General features: G+C 44.5%; 1 protein-coding gene across 5 annotated transcripts in view; it reads left to right on the top strand.

Annotated features, from left to right (window-relative positions):
- The window catches only part of GRAMD1C (GRAM domain containing 1C), a 1,366,575-nt gene that overhangs the window by 996,207 nt on the left and 357,555 nt on the right, over positions 1-12,813 (top strand). For all 5 annotated transcript variants that reach the window (XM_085621077.1, XM_085621075.1, XM_085621076.1 and 2 more), the window contains one exon: positions 235-378. In XM_085621077.1, coding sequence (XP_085477203.1) covers positions 235-378 — 144 coding nt within the window. The remainder of the gene's footprint in view (positions 1-234; positions 379-12,813) is intronic.

Raw genomic sequence — 12,813 nt, 5'->3', positions numbered from 1 at the left:
CTTAAAAAGGCTTCAACAGATTAAGCATCTCTACACTACAGAAACTCAAGTACAGAGGTAGAAATATTTCACATCATACAGAGTTTTGGGAGAAAATTGTATCTGAATTGATGATTACATAATGTTGATATTGATGAAGCAAATAAAGATTTAATGTCTGTTCCACTTTCTGTGCATCTGTATGTAACACATGAGCTCCCCAGCTGATTGTTTTCTGTTCTCTCTTTCACTTAGGTGACGAGCACTTCCATGGAGATAATCTAGAAGGGAAGCTCTACTTGAATCGCCTTTTCCACATTAGTGCAGAAAGGATGTTCGAGCTCCTTTTCACTGGCTCTCGTTTCATGCAGAAATTTCTGAAATCGCGAAAAGTAATTGGTAAGGCAACTTCTTTATTTTGATCATACAATATTTTTGAAGGAATGTATATTTATATCTTAACTCCACTGCTTTAACTGACCAATAATTTCATTTTGACATTAGTAGATTTACTTTTTGAACTCCAGTTTTGTTAGCAAGCATGATTTCAAATTCATGGTTATTGGTTTTGTGATACTCACATTTATGGACTTTTATGGAATATTACTGCTCAAAGAGTTGTGGTGCAATGTTTTTGACCAAGCTCCCCCTTGCTGCCCCTGCAGAAGGTCTACCCGCTTCTGCTGTTACCTTTGGTGTGCTTGACTGCCTTATTCCCTGTATTGCTTTTTTCTGTTGTGTGTGTTTTGATCTCTTTATTGTTTAGTATCCTCTATTCTCAACTTGAATTGCGTGTTATTAGTATTTTTGCCCGTTTTCCTGCCTTCCTGCTTTCCCACCTGTTTGATGCTACTCTCTCCCCATTTTCTGGCTCCAGTCTTCCCCATCCAGGGCACACAGCACACGCCCCTCCTTCCAGGACCTACTTAATAAGCGCTGCGCTGTGGGTGTTCCAAAGGCTGCCTGTCCACGCCTGGACCAGGGTTAGCAGTGGGAAACCTGGTCCTCCCGCCTCTTGAAGATACTCCTCCTCTGAGCTCCGAGCCAGGGACTCCAGACTCCACAAAAACAACTTTTTCCGCTCCTCACCCGGGTGGATAGTAGGTCCACTACCATCAGAGGCACCCTCGACTACAGACCCCGTTTCTCCTGTGCAATTCCTGAATTTATCGCACCTCTGCAAAAACATGCCATTGAAAAGGTTCCCTGGCAACATCGACGGGATCTATTCCCGCTACTTCTTGGTTCCAAAGAAAGGTCCAAACAAGGAGTTCAGGCCCATACTAGATCTCAGACTCTTAAACAAATTTGTCCTCAAAGAGAGATTCAGGATGTTGGCATTACACCAAATCATTTCACACATTCATCAAGGGGACTGGATGTGCTCCATAGACCTTCAGGACACTTACTTTCACATCCCAATTCCTCAGAAGCACCGGAAGTTTCTAAGTTTCAGGACCGAGTCAAACCACTTCCAGTTTAAAGTCCTTCCTTTCGGACTCAAGTCTGCTCCTCGCACCTTTTCAAAATGCATGGTGGTGGTGGCTGCCTACCTGAGAAAGCAAAACCTCTTCGTCTATCCTCAGCTAGATGACTGGTTACTCAAGAGTGCCTCTCCCAGTCTCTTGCAGGAACATCTGAATTACTGCATTCAAATCTTAAACCGATTGGGCCTGTTTGTAAACTTCAAGAAATCTATCCTCAACCCTACGCAGAGGATTCACTACTTGGGCGTTATGCCAGATGCTGCAAATGCAAGAGCGTTTCCTTCGGAGGAGAGACTATTATCAATACTCCACAAAGGTCGTGCTCTTCTGAGAACACCTCATCCCACAGCCAGGCAGGTGTCCTCTCTGATGGGCTCGATGGCGTCATGCATATTCATTGTTCCAAATGGCAGGTTGCAGATGAGACCCTTACAACCAGCTCTACAGGTCTCAAGTTTTCAACTGCTGGGAGACACCATAACTCTTCTTCACGCAGTCCAAATCTCAATAAGATGGTGGATGCATCAGACTCATCTTCTGAAAGGAGTTCCTTTCCACCAGGAAATTCCCAAACAAAATATCGTCACAGATGCCTCTCTTCAGGGCTGGGGTGCTCACAAGGGATCTCTTCATGCCCAGGGGATGGGGTTGGAAAAGAAGAAAACTTACCACATCAACATGTTAGAACTCAGAGCTGTTCATCTGGCTCTCAAAGCGTTCTATCCCTCCATAGATTCTCTCTCCCTGTTGATTCAGATGGACAACACCACAACAATGTACTCCCTGAACACACAGGTAGGGACCAGATCCAGACCCCTGTCTCTGGAGGCTCAAGCAATTTGGAAATGGCTACTGGCGAGGAACATGTCCATATCTGCAGTTCACCTTCCAGGCGCCCTCAATGCACAGGTGGATGACTTGAGCCGAAACTTCGTCGAAGCACATGACTGTGCTAAAGGAGGGTTAGCACAAAACATTTTTCAGAGATGGGGTTCTCCAGACATTGACTTATTCGCAGACGTGGCAAACACAAAATGCCATGCCTTTGCATCCAGGTACCCTCAACCAGGCACCAGAGGGAATGCACTGTTGATCGACTGGTCAGAGAAATTACTTTAGGCCTTTTCACCAGTCCCTCTCATACCACTGGTGATCAGCAAGCTCTACAAATCCAGGACAGATGATCCTGATTGCACCAGAGTGGCCTCGCCAGTCATGGTACACGGACCTACTACACCTCTCCAAGACACCGCAGCGGAGATTGCCATGCCATCCGGATCTGTTAACCAAGTCAGGAGGGAAGGTTTTTGACCCCAACCTCCTGTCACTGAGATAAACATCATGGCTCCTGAGTTCCTACAATATGGTCACCTAGGTCTCCCGCAGGACTGTATGCAGATCATAAAAGAAGCGAGAAAGCCTTCAACGAGAAAGTCATATGCTTTCAAATGGAAGCGGTTTTATCCATGGTGTACAGCTAAGAAGCAGAACCCTATCATGGGTCAAGAACAAGTTATTTTGCCATATCTTTTGTACTTCGCAAAAGCAGGCTTAAAGTTCTCTTCTATCAGAGTACATCTGGAACCTATTACAGCCTATAGAAAGTCTCCCACTCAGGCTTCTTTCTTTCAAATGCCAGTTGTTAAATACTTCCTAGAAGGACTGAAAAAGGTGTTCCCACCAATTTGGTTACCTTCCCCTGCCTGGGAACTTAATGTGGTCCTTTCTAAATAAATGGTTCCCCCTTTGAACCCATTCACAAAGCTTCTCTCCAGCATCTATCTTGGAAGGCCGCTTTTCTAGTTGCAATTACCTCTGCTCGCAGGGTACGTGAGATTCAGGCCATATGTGCTAAAGAGCCTTATCTCGTTTTCCATGGTAATCGAGTGGTTATGAGAACTCACCCAAGTTTCCTACCTGAAGTGATCCCGGACTTTCATATTAATCAGTCTATCACTCTACCCATATTTTTTCCAAATCCTTCCATGCCTCCTGAGAGGGCGTTGCATTCACTAGATCTAAAAAGGGTGTTAAAATTCTATCTGGATAGAACGAAAGATATAAGAAATTCGGACCGTCTCCTTGTTAACTACGGTCCAGTGCACACTGGTTTTCCCTCTTCTAAAAGGTCCGTTGTTGGATGGATAGTATCTTGCATCAGATTAGCTTATCAGCTAGCTTACAAGCAGCTCTCTGGCAAGCCAAGGGCTCACTCTACGAGAGGTAAAGCCGCTACTACGGCTATGCTTTAAAAAGTACCTATCTAAGAGATATGTAAAGCAGCTACATGGCGGTCGGTCCACACCTTTGCCCACCATTACTGTTTATATTCTGATACTCAAGCGGATCCTCAGTTTGGTCAAGCATCCCTACATATATTTATATATAGTTATAGATGTATATATTTTATATTACTGCTCCGGGGTCCCTGCCCGTGGGAGGTTCTATTCAGTGCTTATGACTTTAATGAGTATACCCCTGGAAGAGAACTAGGATTACAGGTAAGTAACCTATCCTTTCACACCGGAAGAAACCAGAGAATCCGGCTACCTCTACCTTGGAACCTAAAAACAGCATCTGCGGCATCCCTCAAGATTCGTCCCTCATCCCTACACTGTTCAACACCTATATGACTTCCTTTGCCAGCATAGTCAGAACACATGCACTAAACATCATACCTATGCTGATGACACCCAGCTGATCCTCTCAGTATAAGAAGACCCCTCCGCACGCTGACCAACTCTACAGGTGTATGACGAGCATCACCAACTGTATGACAGACAACTGCCCAAGGCTCAACACTGACAGGACAGAAGTGCTGGTCTTGTGGAACTCCTCCCCCCCATGGAGTGATGCCTGCTGGCCTTGAACGAGGACACTCACCCATCTCGAACGCCAACGCACGCAACCTTGGCATCATCCTGGACAGTAAGCTAACCATGAAAAGACATATCAACGCAGTCTCATCTGTCTGCTTCCTCACCCTTTGCATTCTCGGTAGGATCTTCACGTGGCTCCCATTGACACCAGACAGACCGTTAACCAAGCCCTTCTCACCAGCCAGTTGGACTATGGCAACACACACTACATAGGAATCACCTCGCACCTCCTCAAGAGACTGCAGACCATACAGTTCAGCAACCAGACTCCTCCTAGACCTCCCTAAGTGGGCCCGCGTCACCCCTCCATCTCAAAAAGCTCCACTGTTTCCTGATTCAGAAGAGATTCCAGTTTAAGATTTTGATCTACACCTTCAAAGCCCTACACAACCATGGAGCCTGAGCTTCCACAAAACCTCCAGACACCTGCGCTTTGCCTCCCTCCTCCTCTGTCACCTCCCCATCTGCCACAGCAGCAAGAGTGGAGTACGCTCTTCCTACCTCGCTGCAAAGTCTTGGAACAACCTCCCACTTCACCTCCGGATCTTATCCTCTTTGCTGGAATTCAGGAAAAGACTGAAGACCTTGCTGTTCAACTGTACCCTCCCCAGCAGCAGTATTCTCTGGCCTGGATACCCTCACGGGTGAATAGTCGCGCTTGCAAATCCTGATTGATTGACCTCATCGACTAAGGTTGAGGTGGTTTAGAAACAATAGTGAACAGCGGTAAAAGCAATGGAAATTTATTTTTGGGGGTGTTTAGTCATTCAGGTCAATCAGCAGGAAAAGCAATAGATCTTAACTTCCTTATCTGTTCATAACATGTAGAGGGGACAGCCTGCGTATACTGCATGGCATGGCATACTGTATCCTCAAATGTACATCTCTGGCTTGATTATGTATTCTCTACAAACTAGAAAGAATGAACGTGCCTTCCAAATTGCGATGTCTGTATGTATGGTTTGCATCACTAAGGCTGTTTGCAAACAATTGATAAGTTACTGACTGCTAAGTTGGGGTGGTATCTCATTCCCAAAAGAGAGGAAGTCCTATTTGAACTGCTTTCTCTGAGTGAATTGGAATGGCAGCTTCAAGGGGGAGTAGACAGTGATCATTTTCCTTTAAGAAAATCTGGTTGCTTGTAAAAAAAAAAAAATCCATTTTGAAATGCAAAAACGGGCATGCATAGTGGTCTGCTGTTCCTTGCAGGCCGCCATCCAGGACTTTGCTGCCTATTGTACTAAGTCGCAAATTGTGACCTGCCTAATTAATATTCATTAGGCAGGTTGGTCTGCAAACTATTATGATTAGTACATAGGTTGGTTCAAAAGTATCTTAATACATCTGGGCCATTGTTTATAATATAAGCATCAAATAGACAAACCACTGGTATGCTCAACACCTAAGAAGAAAGACAAATAGAAAATTACATTAAAATGTGAGTTTTCATTCTGGAACCTTTTACCCATGTGTTTCTGTTTTGTATATGGTATTATTACAAGGGGTTACTTTTGTTGAAACATTTGTAGCACTTGGCGTGTAAAAGAGTACAATGTATGTGTAGAAAGCTGGCTATGTATATGGTGCTCACTTATGTAAGTGTAGCACCCTGCACTAATTCAGACAACTCCTATGGTAATTTTTGGGGTCTTAGACAAGCTTAAAAAGCTCTCCAAGTGGTAGCTGTTGAGAGCAGCCTTCAGGCTTAGTCCAAGAGGAGTATAAAGCAGCTTGTTTCACTAGAACGTAATCTTATTGGTACCGATTGAGTGAAAAAGAAACACACAGTGTATTTATAAAAACATGTATTTATTATAAGACACTCACTAACACATATGTATATCTCCTACCTGGAGATATACTCAATGCACACAAAACTTTGCAATAAAAACAGGTAATTAGCAAGAATACACAGTGGTTGCCAGGGGGAGACCAAACCATGTATTAAAATAGTAGGATGCGAACCACAACCGGTCAAGACTATACCCAGAAGACGTAGAAGTGTAGGGGACCCAAGGAACCACCTATGGTAAGTAACCAAGAATCCCACGGAGGCCGTGTGCAGTGTAGGAACGCAACCGCGTGCTCCGTTCAAGTCAGTGGGTAAGTCTTGCACTTTTAAAGAAGAACCCCTCCCAGTGGACCCTGAAGAAGCCCCGTGGAAGACAGAAGGTTGGAGAGCCACCCCACCCTTGGATACTCTAGGAACCAAGGATACCTTCATTAGGGAATGCGAGTGCATAGATGTGAAGTGGCATTGAAAACTACAGTAGAACTCAATGGAAGACTTCGGGAAGATGCCTCTGTTGAAGAAGGTGAAAGTGTCCGGTGGAACCCAGTGGCGGATTTAAGTTGAGAAGTACCTGCAAGCAGAGGGGACAGAGTCTATTCCACTCGGGGGTGACCAGGTGGCATAGGAAACGAATGCCCACCGATGTCAAGTGATGACAGTGCAGGCCTCGAGGGAGTTATAGAATCGCCACCTGTGTTAGCGAGCCTATTGGAGTCCATAGGAGCCCTGGATCAGCAAACCGATCAGCTACTATGCAGTGCCTGCAGATGCAGGGGAGTGACTCGTTCACTCTAAGGGAAATTCCTTTGGGTGTCTTTGATGTCCACAGGTCCTGTGAGGAACCTGTATGTAGAACGGACACTGATGGTGCACCGGACTTGCAGGCCGATGAGACCTGGAGCAGAGTCTTCCCGGTTGCAGTTTCGGTTTTCAAAGCGAAGTTCGATGCTGTCAGTCCTACTCGGTCAGCAGGACGTGGTCAGTGTGTCCAGACGGTTAAAGATGACCCAGAGTTGAATCTGAATCGAATCCCACAACGAATCTAGGGACCTACCCACAAGTAAGTCCTTAAGTACCCTAAGGAAAGGGTAGGATGATTTAGGGGCTCTCCCAGAGAAGGGGCTGGACAGCGGGGAGGATACTCCCATGTCCTTTGTCTAGTTTTGTGCCAGAGCGGGAGCCAACGGTTCCCTGAACGGTAGTATGCAAGGAGGACACCAAGTGTGCCCTTCAAGCAGTCTCATCCTGCCCCAATACACTAAACCCTGTCTGGGAAGTGGTCACACCTCCTTGTGACAGGATATCTATTGTTGTACCTTCCCCTGCTCGAATTTGGCTCAGCTGCAGGAGGGCAGAATCGTGTCTCTGGTAGGCAGTAGACCTAGCTTACTGTCCCGTTCTGGAAGACTGGTACCGGGAGCGCTGAGGGCCCCCCGGAGAAGATTTACAGTGTATTGAATCATACCTCCCACACAGTCTATGGTGTGAAGGTATGATTCCAACATTTTTTATACCAAACATGACAGGGTTCATTACAGCCAGTTTAGAGATGGTCATTGCGTAATTACGCATGACCACTCTATCTATCGATATGGCTGATGTACTTACAACCCGGCAGAATGGACTCCGAAGGATGTAGGGATGTCCCGCTCATGCAGGGACACCCTCAAACTTAGAACCGAGCACCATGCCTTCAGGTTTGAAAAGGCGTGCTTTAGGGGTGACTTATAGGGGAAAACATCCTTTACAACGCAGTCATTACATTACACTACCTTTACAACACAGTCATTACAACGCAACATCCTTTACATCGCATGCCATTACAACGCAGCAATTACATCGCATCTCATTACAACGAATGTCACTACAACGCATACCATTACAATGCATAGATTTTAACCCTACACTTACCATACTGTTGCACTCACTGGAGTGGGAATAGTAATTTTTACCCTGACACTATCCAACACATACTCTACTGTTGCACTTACTGGATTGGGAATAGTAATTTGTACCCCTACACTATCCAACACTTAACTTGTATACAATGTAATGGTATGCGTTGTAATGGTGTAATACGATGTAATGGAATTCATTGTAAATTTAGTTTCTAAAAATGAATATTGACGGCATGCGATGTAAAATCATGCGTTGTAATGGATGTTACGATGGAAAAACTGCGTTGTAAATGTATGCGTTGTAACGCCATACATTCCTTATAGGTGTGAAGTGCAGTGACCTCCGCTATAGAAAACCCTATATCTGTTGTAAGTGGTGATAGCATCAGCTTACACAGGCTGCAATGGCAGGCCCGTAGTCACAGTTTGTGTGGTCTCCCATGAGTGGCATAATACATGCTTCAGCCCATGGGGAACCCCTGGTGCACCTATGCCCTGGGTACCTCAGTACCATGAGACCTCTGAACGGACAGTGGTATTGAGCTAGGTGAAACGGCGCCACTCAGGAAAATTGCACATATATTAGTTTCAATAGATCCTAAATTCTGGACGGTGTTGTAAGGTGAGGAGAACCACCAACCTCCCCCAAAATTGCGGCCGAGGCTACTGAATACACAAAGGAAATCTTCAGCACACATCTGTAGTGTATCCAAACAATTATCTGCACATTGTATGCATAAATATTAACACAGTATTTCGAGTTTTTTGTTTTTCTCTTTTTATTCTTATAGTTTTTCTTCAGCCGACACGTGTTTTGTCGTATACACTGGGAAATCGTCCCGCGACTTTCATAAGGCTCTACAATCTTTGGTATATTCCTTTCTTATGTGGTGATAAATCCAACCCACATTGGGTAAAATATCTGTCTTATGCGTTAAAATTGGTTCTTCATTCAAGAAAGGTCTCCATCTGACCAATCCACGAGCTCGTAAGGACCGCTCCGTCATCAATGTAGCCCAAAACCGTGACTCTCTTGCACTCCAGAGTCACGGTGAAGAAAAACTAAAGAATAAAGAAAGAAAAACAAGAAACTCAAAATACTGTGTTAATATTTATGCATACAATGTACAGATAATTGTTTAGATACACTACAGACATGTGCTGAGGATTTCCTTTGTGTACCTCAGTACCATGTACTATGGACTTATAATGGTGCACTAGTAGCCAATCTGGGATGTACCTAGGTACTCACCATCCAATTTAGGGGAGAAACCACAGAGACTTGGGTCCTGATCAGCAGGATCCCAGGCAGACTAGTCAGAAACAGTATTACACCAGGCAAAAAGTGGGGGTAACCTTAAACAGATCCTACAGTAGGAAAATCCACTGGCAGACTATAGGTTAAAAGGACCGATTGGTGCTCATGAGTCATCGGAGGAAAACAGTATAAAGGACTAAGTGAGGCCAGCTTGGAAAAACCTATGGTTAGCTTTCATATAACAATTAGTCCAGGTAAAGATTTCCATATCTGGCCTTTGACACCGATCGCAAGTGGGGCAGAGGAGCTTGAGGTATTTAATACTGACACTGGTAGGAGAGGTATTTACCATGTCCAAAAAACACCTCCTATTCTGGGTTTAAACTTGTAAATGGGGAACCACACTGAATTTTGCATACCGCTGTAATTACTGGGCATCTTTCAACTTCCGAATATTCGAAGATTTGATTTGCCAAAATTGCCCTGGGTATAATTGCAGGCAAAAAGAGTTTTACACTTGATAATTACCGGGTGCAGTTATCATTACATTACTTGGAATCCTGATCCCTTTTGCTGAAGATCAGCCTTTTATAGTCTATTTAAGATTGGATCCCTAATTATTTGATCTCCGAGAAGCTCAGCAAGACAAATGCGCAGGTTGTGCCTGCAGAGAATTCCTTGAGGTGAGCTTGGCTTGGGCTAACACACCTATTGGCACATTGTTATGGGAAATTGATGCAGATGTAGGTATTTTGTTGAAGATGGTTGCCTATTGTTCCTGGGACGGTAAAGGTAACAGAGAAGCTGGGAAGATAGGACCTCACATAGTGGAGGAAAAGGAAGAAGAGGGGTCAAACCACCAATTTCTTCGAGCAAAATCCCTGAATCCTACTAGAAATTTGAATCTTCCACCAGAAGCAGCCCGCTACACAGTTGTCGTAACGAATATCCCCCCCAGTCCCTGTTAACTCCTTGGAGTATTGGTCCACTTTGCGTAACAAGTCCTTACACTTGATTGCGTCAAGGACAGGTATCAGCAATGCTCTTTTTTATGAATTTAAAATGGTAAGGAGAATTGGATGGGTAGGAAACTCCATTAAGACCCTTCATGGAGATTGCATAGTGGTAACTTTTAATTCACCCCACTTACCAACCAATCAGACCACGTAGACCTAGGTTTGGGGTGGAAAACTACCAAGGTAGGGGTGAATTAAGGTACATGTACCCTGTGAGCAATCAATTTGATGTTTTGAACTCACTGTAGGCCATTGATTGACTGGGTCAGGGGGATGGTTACTGATTTAAACTTAGCCGCTATTGGGTCTACTAGGAGCAATGATGCTGGAAAATTGACAATGGGTAAAGCTACGATTACACATTCCCAAACTGCTAACACCCCAGACGAACTTCAGGGCCCTGTATCTCATTTGTGTGCCAATCAAACTGGATCATTAGCTGCTCTAGAGGTCCCTCCCCTCCCGGTATCCCACACGACAATGATAGACAGCGATAAGCACGCTGTTTGTCACATTGTCTCTTGGAATATCGCTGGTATTCGCCCTAAGCTAGACAACCCGCTTTGGCAAGCTTTTATTTCCCAATCAGACATCCTGTGTTTACAGGAAACCTGGACCCAGGAAGTGATTCACATAAATGGGTATAGGACATTTCACACCCCAGCCATGGACTCATCAAGCGGGACGGCAAAAGGTGGGATATGTACCTATATCTCTAGTAATTTAAATGTGAAGGAGGTAACATTATTAGTTAGCGACCCTTATTTTCAAGTGGTCGCAATAGATATTGACGCAAGGTACTGCCTTGTTTTGACAAATTTTTATAATAATATTCCCTCTGACAAAGTTAGTCTTGTCATAAAAAATCTGGGCAAACAATTAAAAAATGTAGGTGTGAATAAGGCAAAAGAAACAATTCTGTTGTTGGTTGGAGATTTTAATTGTGCACTGTGTCCCAACTTTGATTAAATTTGTGGGTTGCAGGAGGATGGGGCCCCTACCTCTCACTTTAAACATTCTGTAGTGGGAGATTTGTATAATGACTTAATTTACAGTCTCGATCAGGGCTTTGTTAATGAATTGTGTAACCCCCCGCCCCACCCCCCCCCCTGTCCATGCCCTGGACTTTTAGCGGGCGCGGACTCTGTTCCACAATAGATTTTTCCCTAATCTCAAATAATCACGCTAATTTTATTCAATCATTTAGCGTCCCAGGGATTGCACTGAGTGATCATTTCCCCCTTTGTACGGCGATTACACTCCCTTCAAATAGAATTACTAGGCCGTCAGGTAGCGATAGGTTACTGGAGAATGTTGCTCTGGGTAGTCTTAACGATTACTCGGTACGCTGCTCAATGGTTGACCAGACCGCCACAGTTAAGTATGTGATAGGTAAATGCAAGGACGCTATTGAGAGGTGTCTGAGTGAAACTGCTAGCCCAGATAGTATTTTAAATTATTTTAAGGAGATTTCCAGTACAATTCAGGCATCTATCCTTAGAAAGAAAAGGGGCTCTAGGAAATCTAATGGTTGGTTCGACTTCAGGTGTACACAATCATATTCTATCTTGCAAAAAGTGTTGCACACGATACCGAGAAATCAAAATGATATAAGACACGCCAGAGGGGAATACAGGAAAGCTATTAGGGATAGGAAAGCCACCCTGAAGAGAGATGCCTGGGAAGCCTTACACGAAGCCTCATTGCTAGGTGATGGCCAGGCCTTTTGGAAGGCGGTCAAGGCGCCCTTCCTCAGAAGTGATCCTGGCCCTTCCATTGAAGTGTCTATCACTGGCGACCAATGGATTTGCCATTTTTCAGCAGTTTATAAAGGTGAGGGAAATCCGGATATCCTGTATAATAATGAATATGAGAAACAGCAGTTAACTCTTTTCCTGCAGTTGTTAATCTTGATTTCACTCTGGATGAAATAGAGCGGGCTCTCTCTTCTAGCCAAGGAGGCAAAGCTCCTGGCCCCGATGGGGTCCCAATTGACTTTTTTAAGTCAAACATATCTTTGTGGGGCCCCATGATTCTTCAGGTATTGTCTGCAAGTTGCAACTCGGCTTTTTTACCCACCTGGGTGGAATCAACCATTGTGCCTATTTTTAAGAAGGGGGGGCAGGCAAGATCCTGGCTGTTACAGGCCTATCTCTTTGTTGGACGCTATAACTAAAGTTGTGGGCCGTGTCATCTTGGAACGTCTTCAAGATTGGGCGGAGGCAAACTCTGTCCTATCAGACGTCCAATACGACTTCCGTGCAGGCCTGGGCACTGTTGAACAGGGTCTTAATCTGTCATTATTGATTGGGAAATACACAAGGGCAAAAAATAAAAATGGGAATCTGTTTTTAGTATTTGTGGATCTAACAGCCGCTTTCGACTGTGTGATCCACAGTAAACTCTGGGCCATTTTAGGAAAATTGGGGGTAGAAGATAGGATTATTTATTACCTTAAAAGATTTTACAATGAAGCTACGGCTCGAGTCCGTTGTGGGGTAAAT

The sequence above is a fragment of the Triturus cristatus genome, chromosome 8 (genome assembly GCF_964204655.1).
Source record: "Triturus cristatus chromosome 8, aTriCri1.1, whole genome shotgun sequence".
Classification (NCBI taxonomy): domain Eukaryota; kingdom Metazoa; phylum Chordata; class Amphibia; order Caudata; family Salamandridae; genus Triturus; species Triturus cristatus.
Note: the sequence above shows the minus strand (reverse complement) of the source record. Positions and strands in the feature narration are given on the sequence as shown.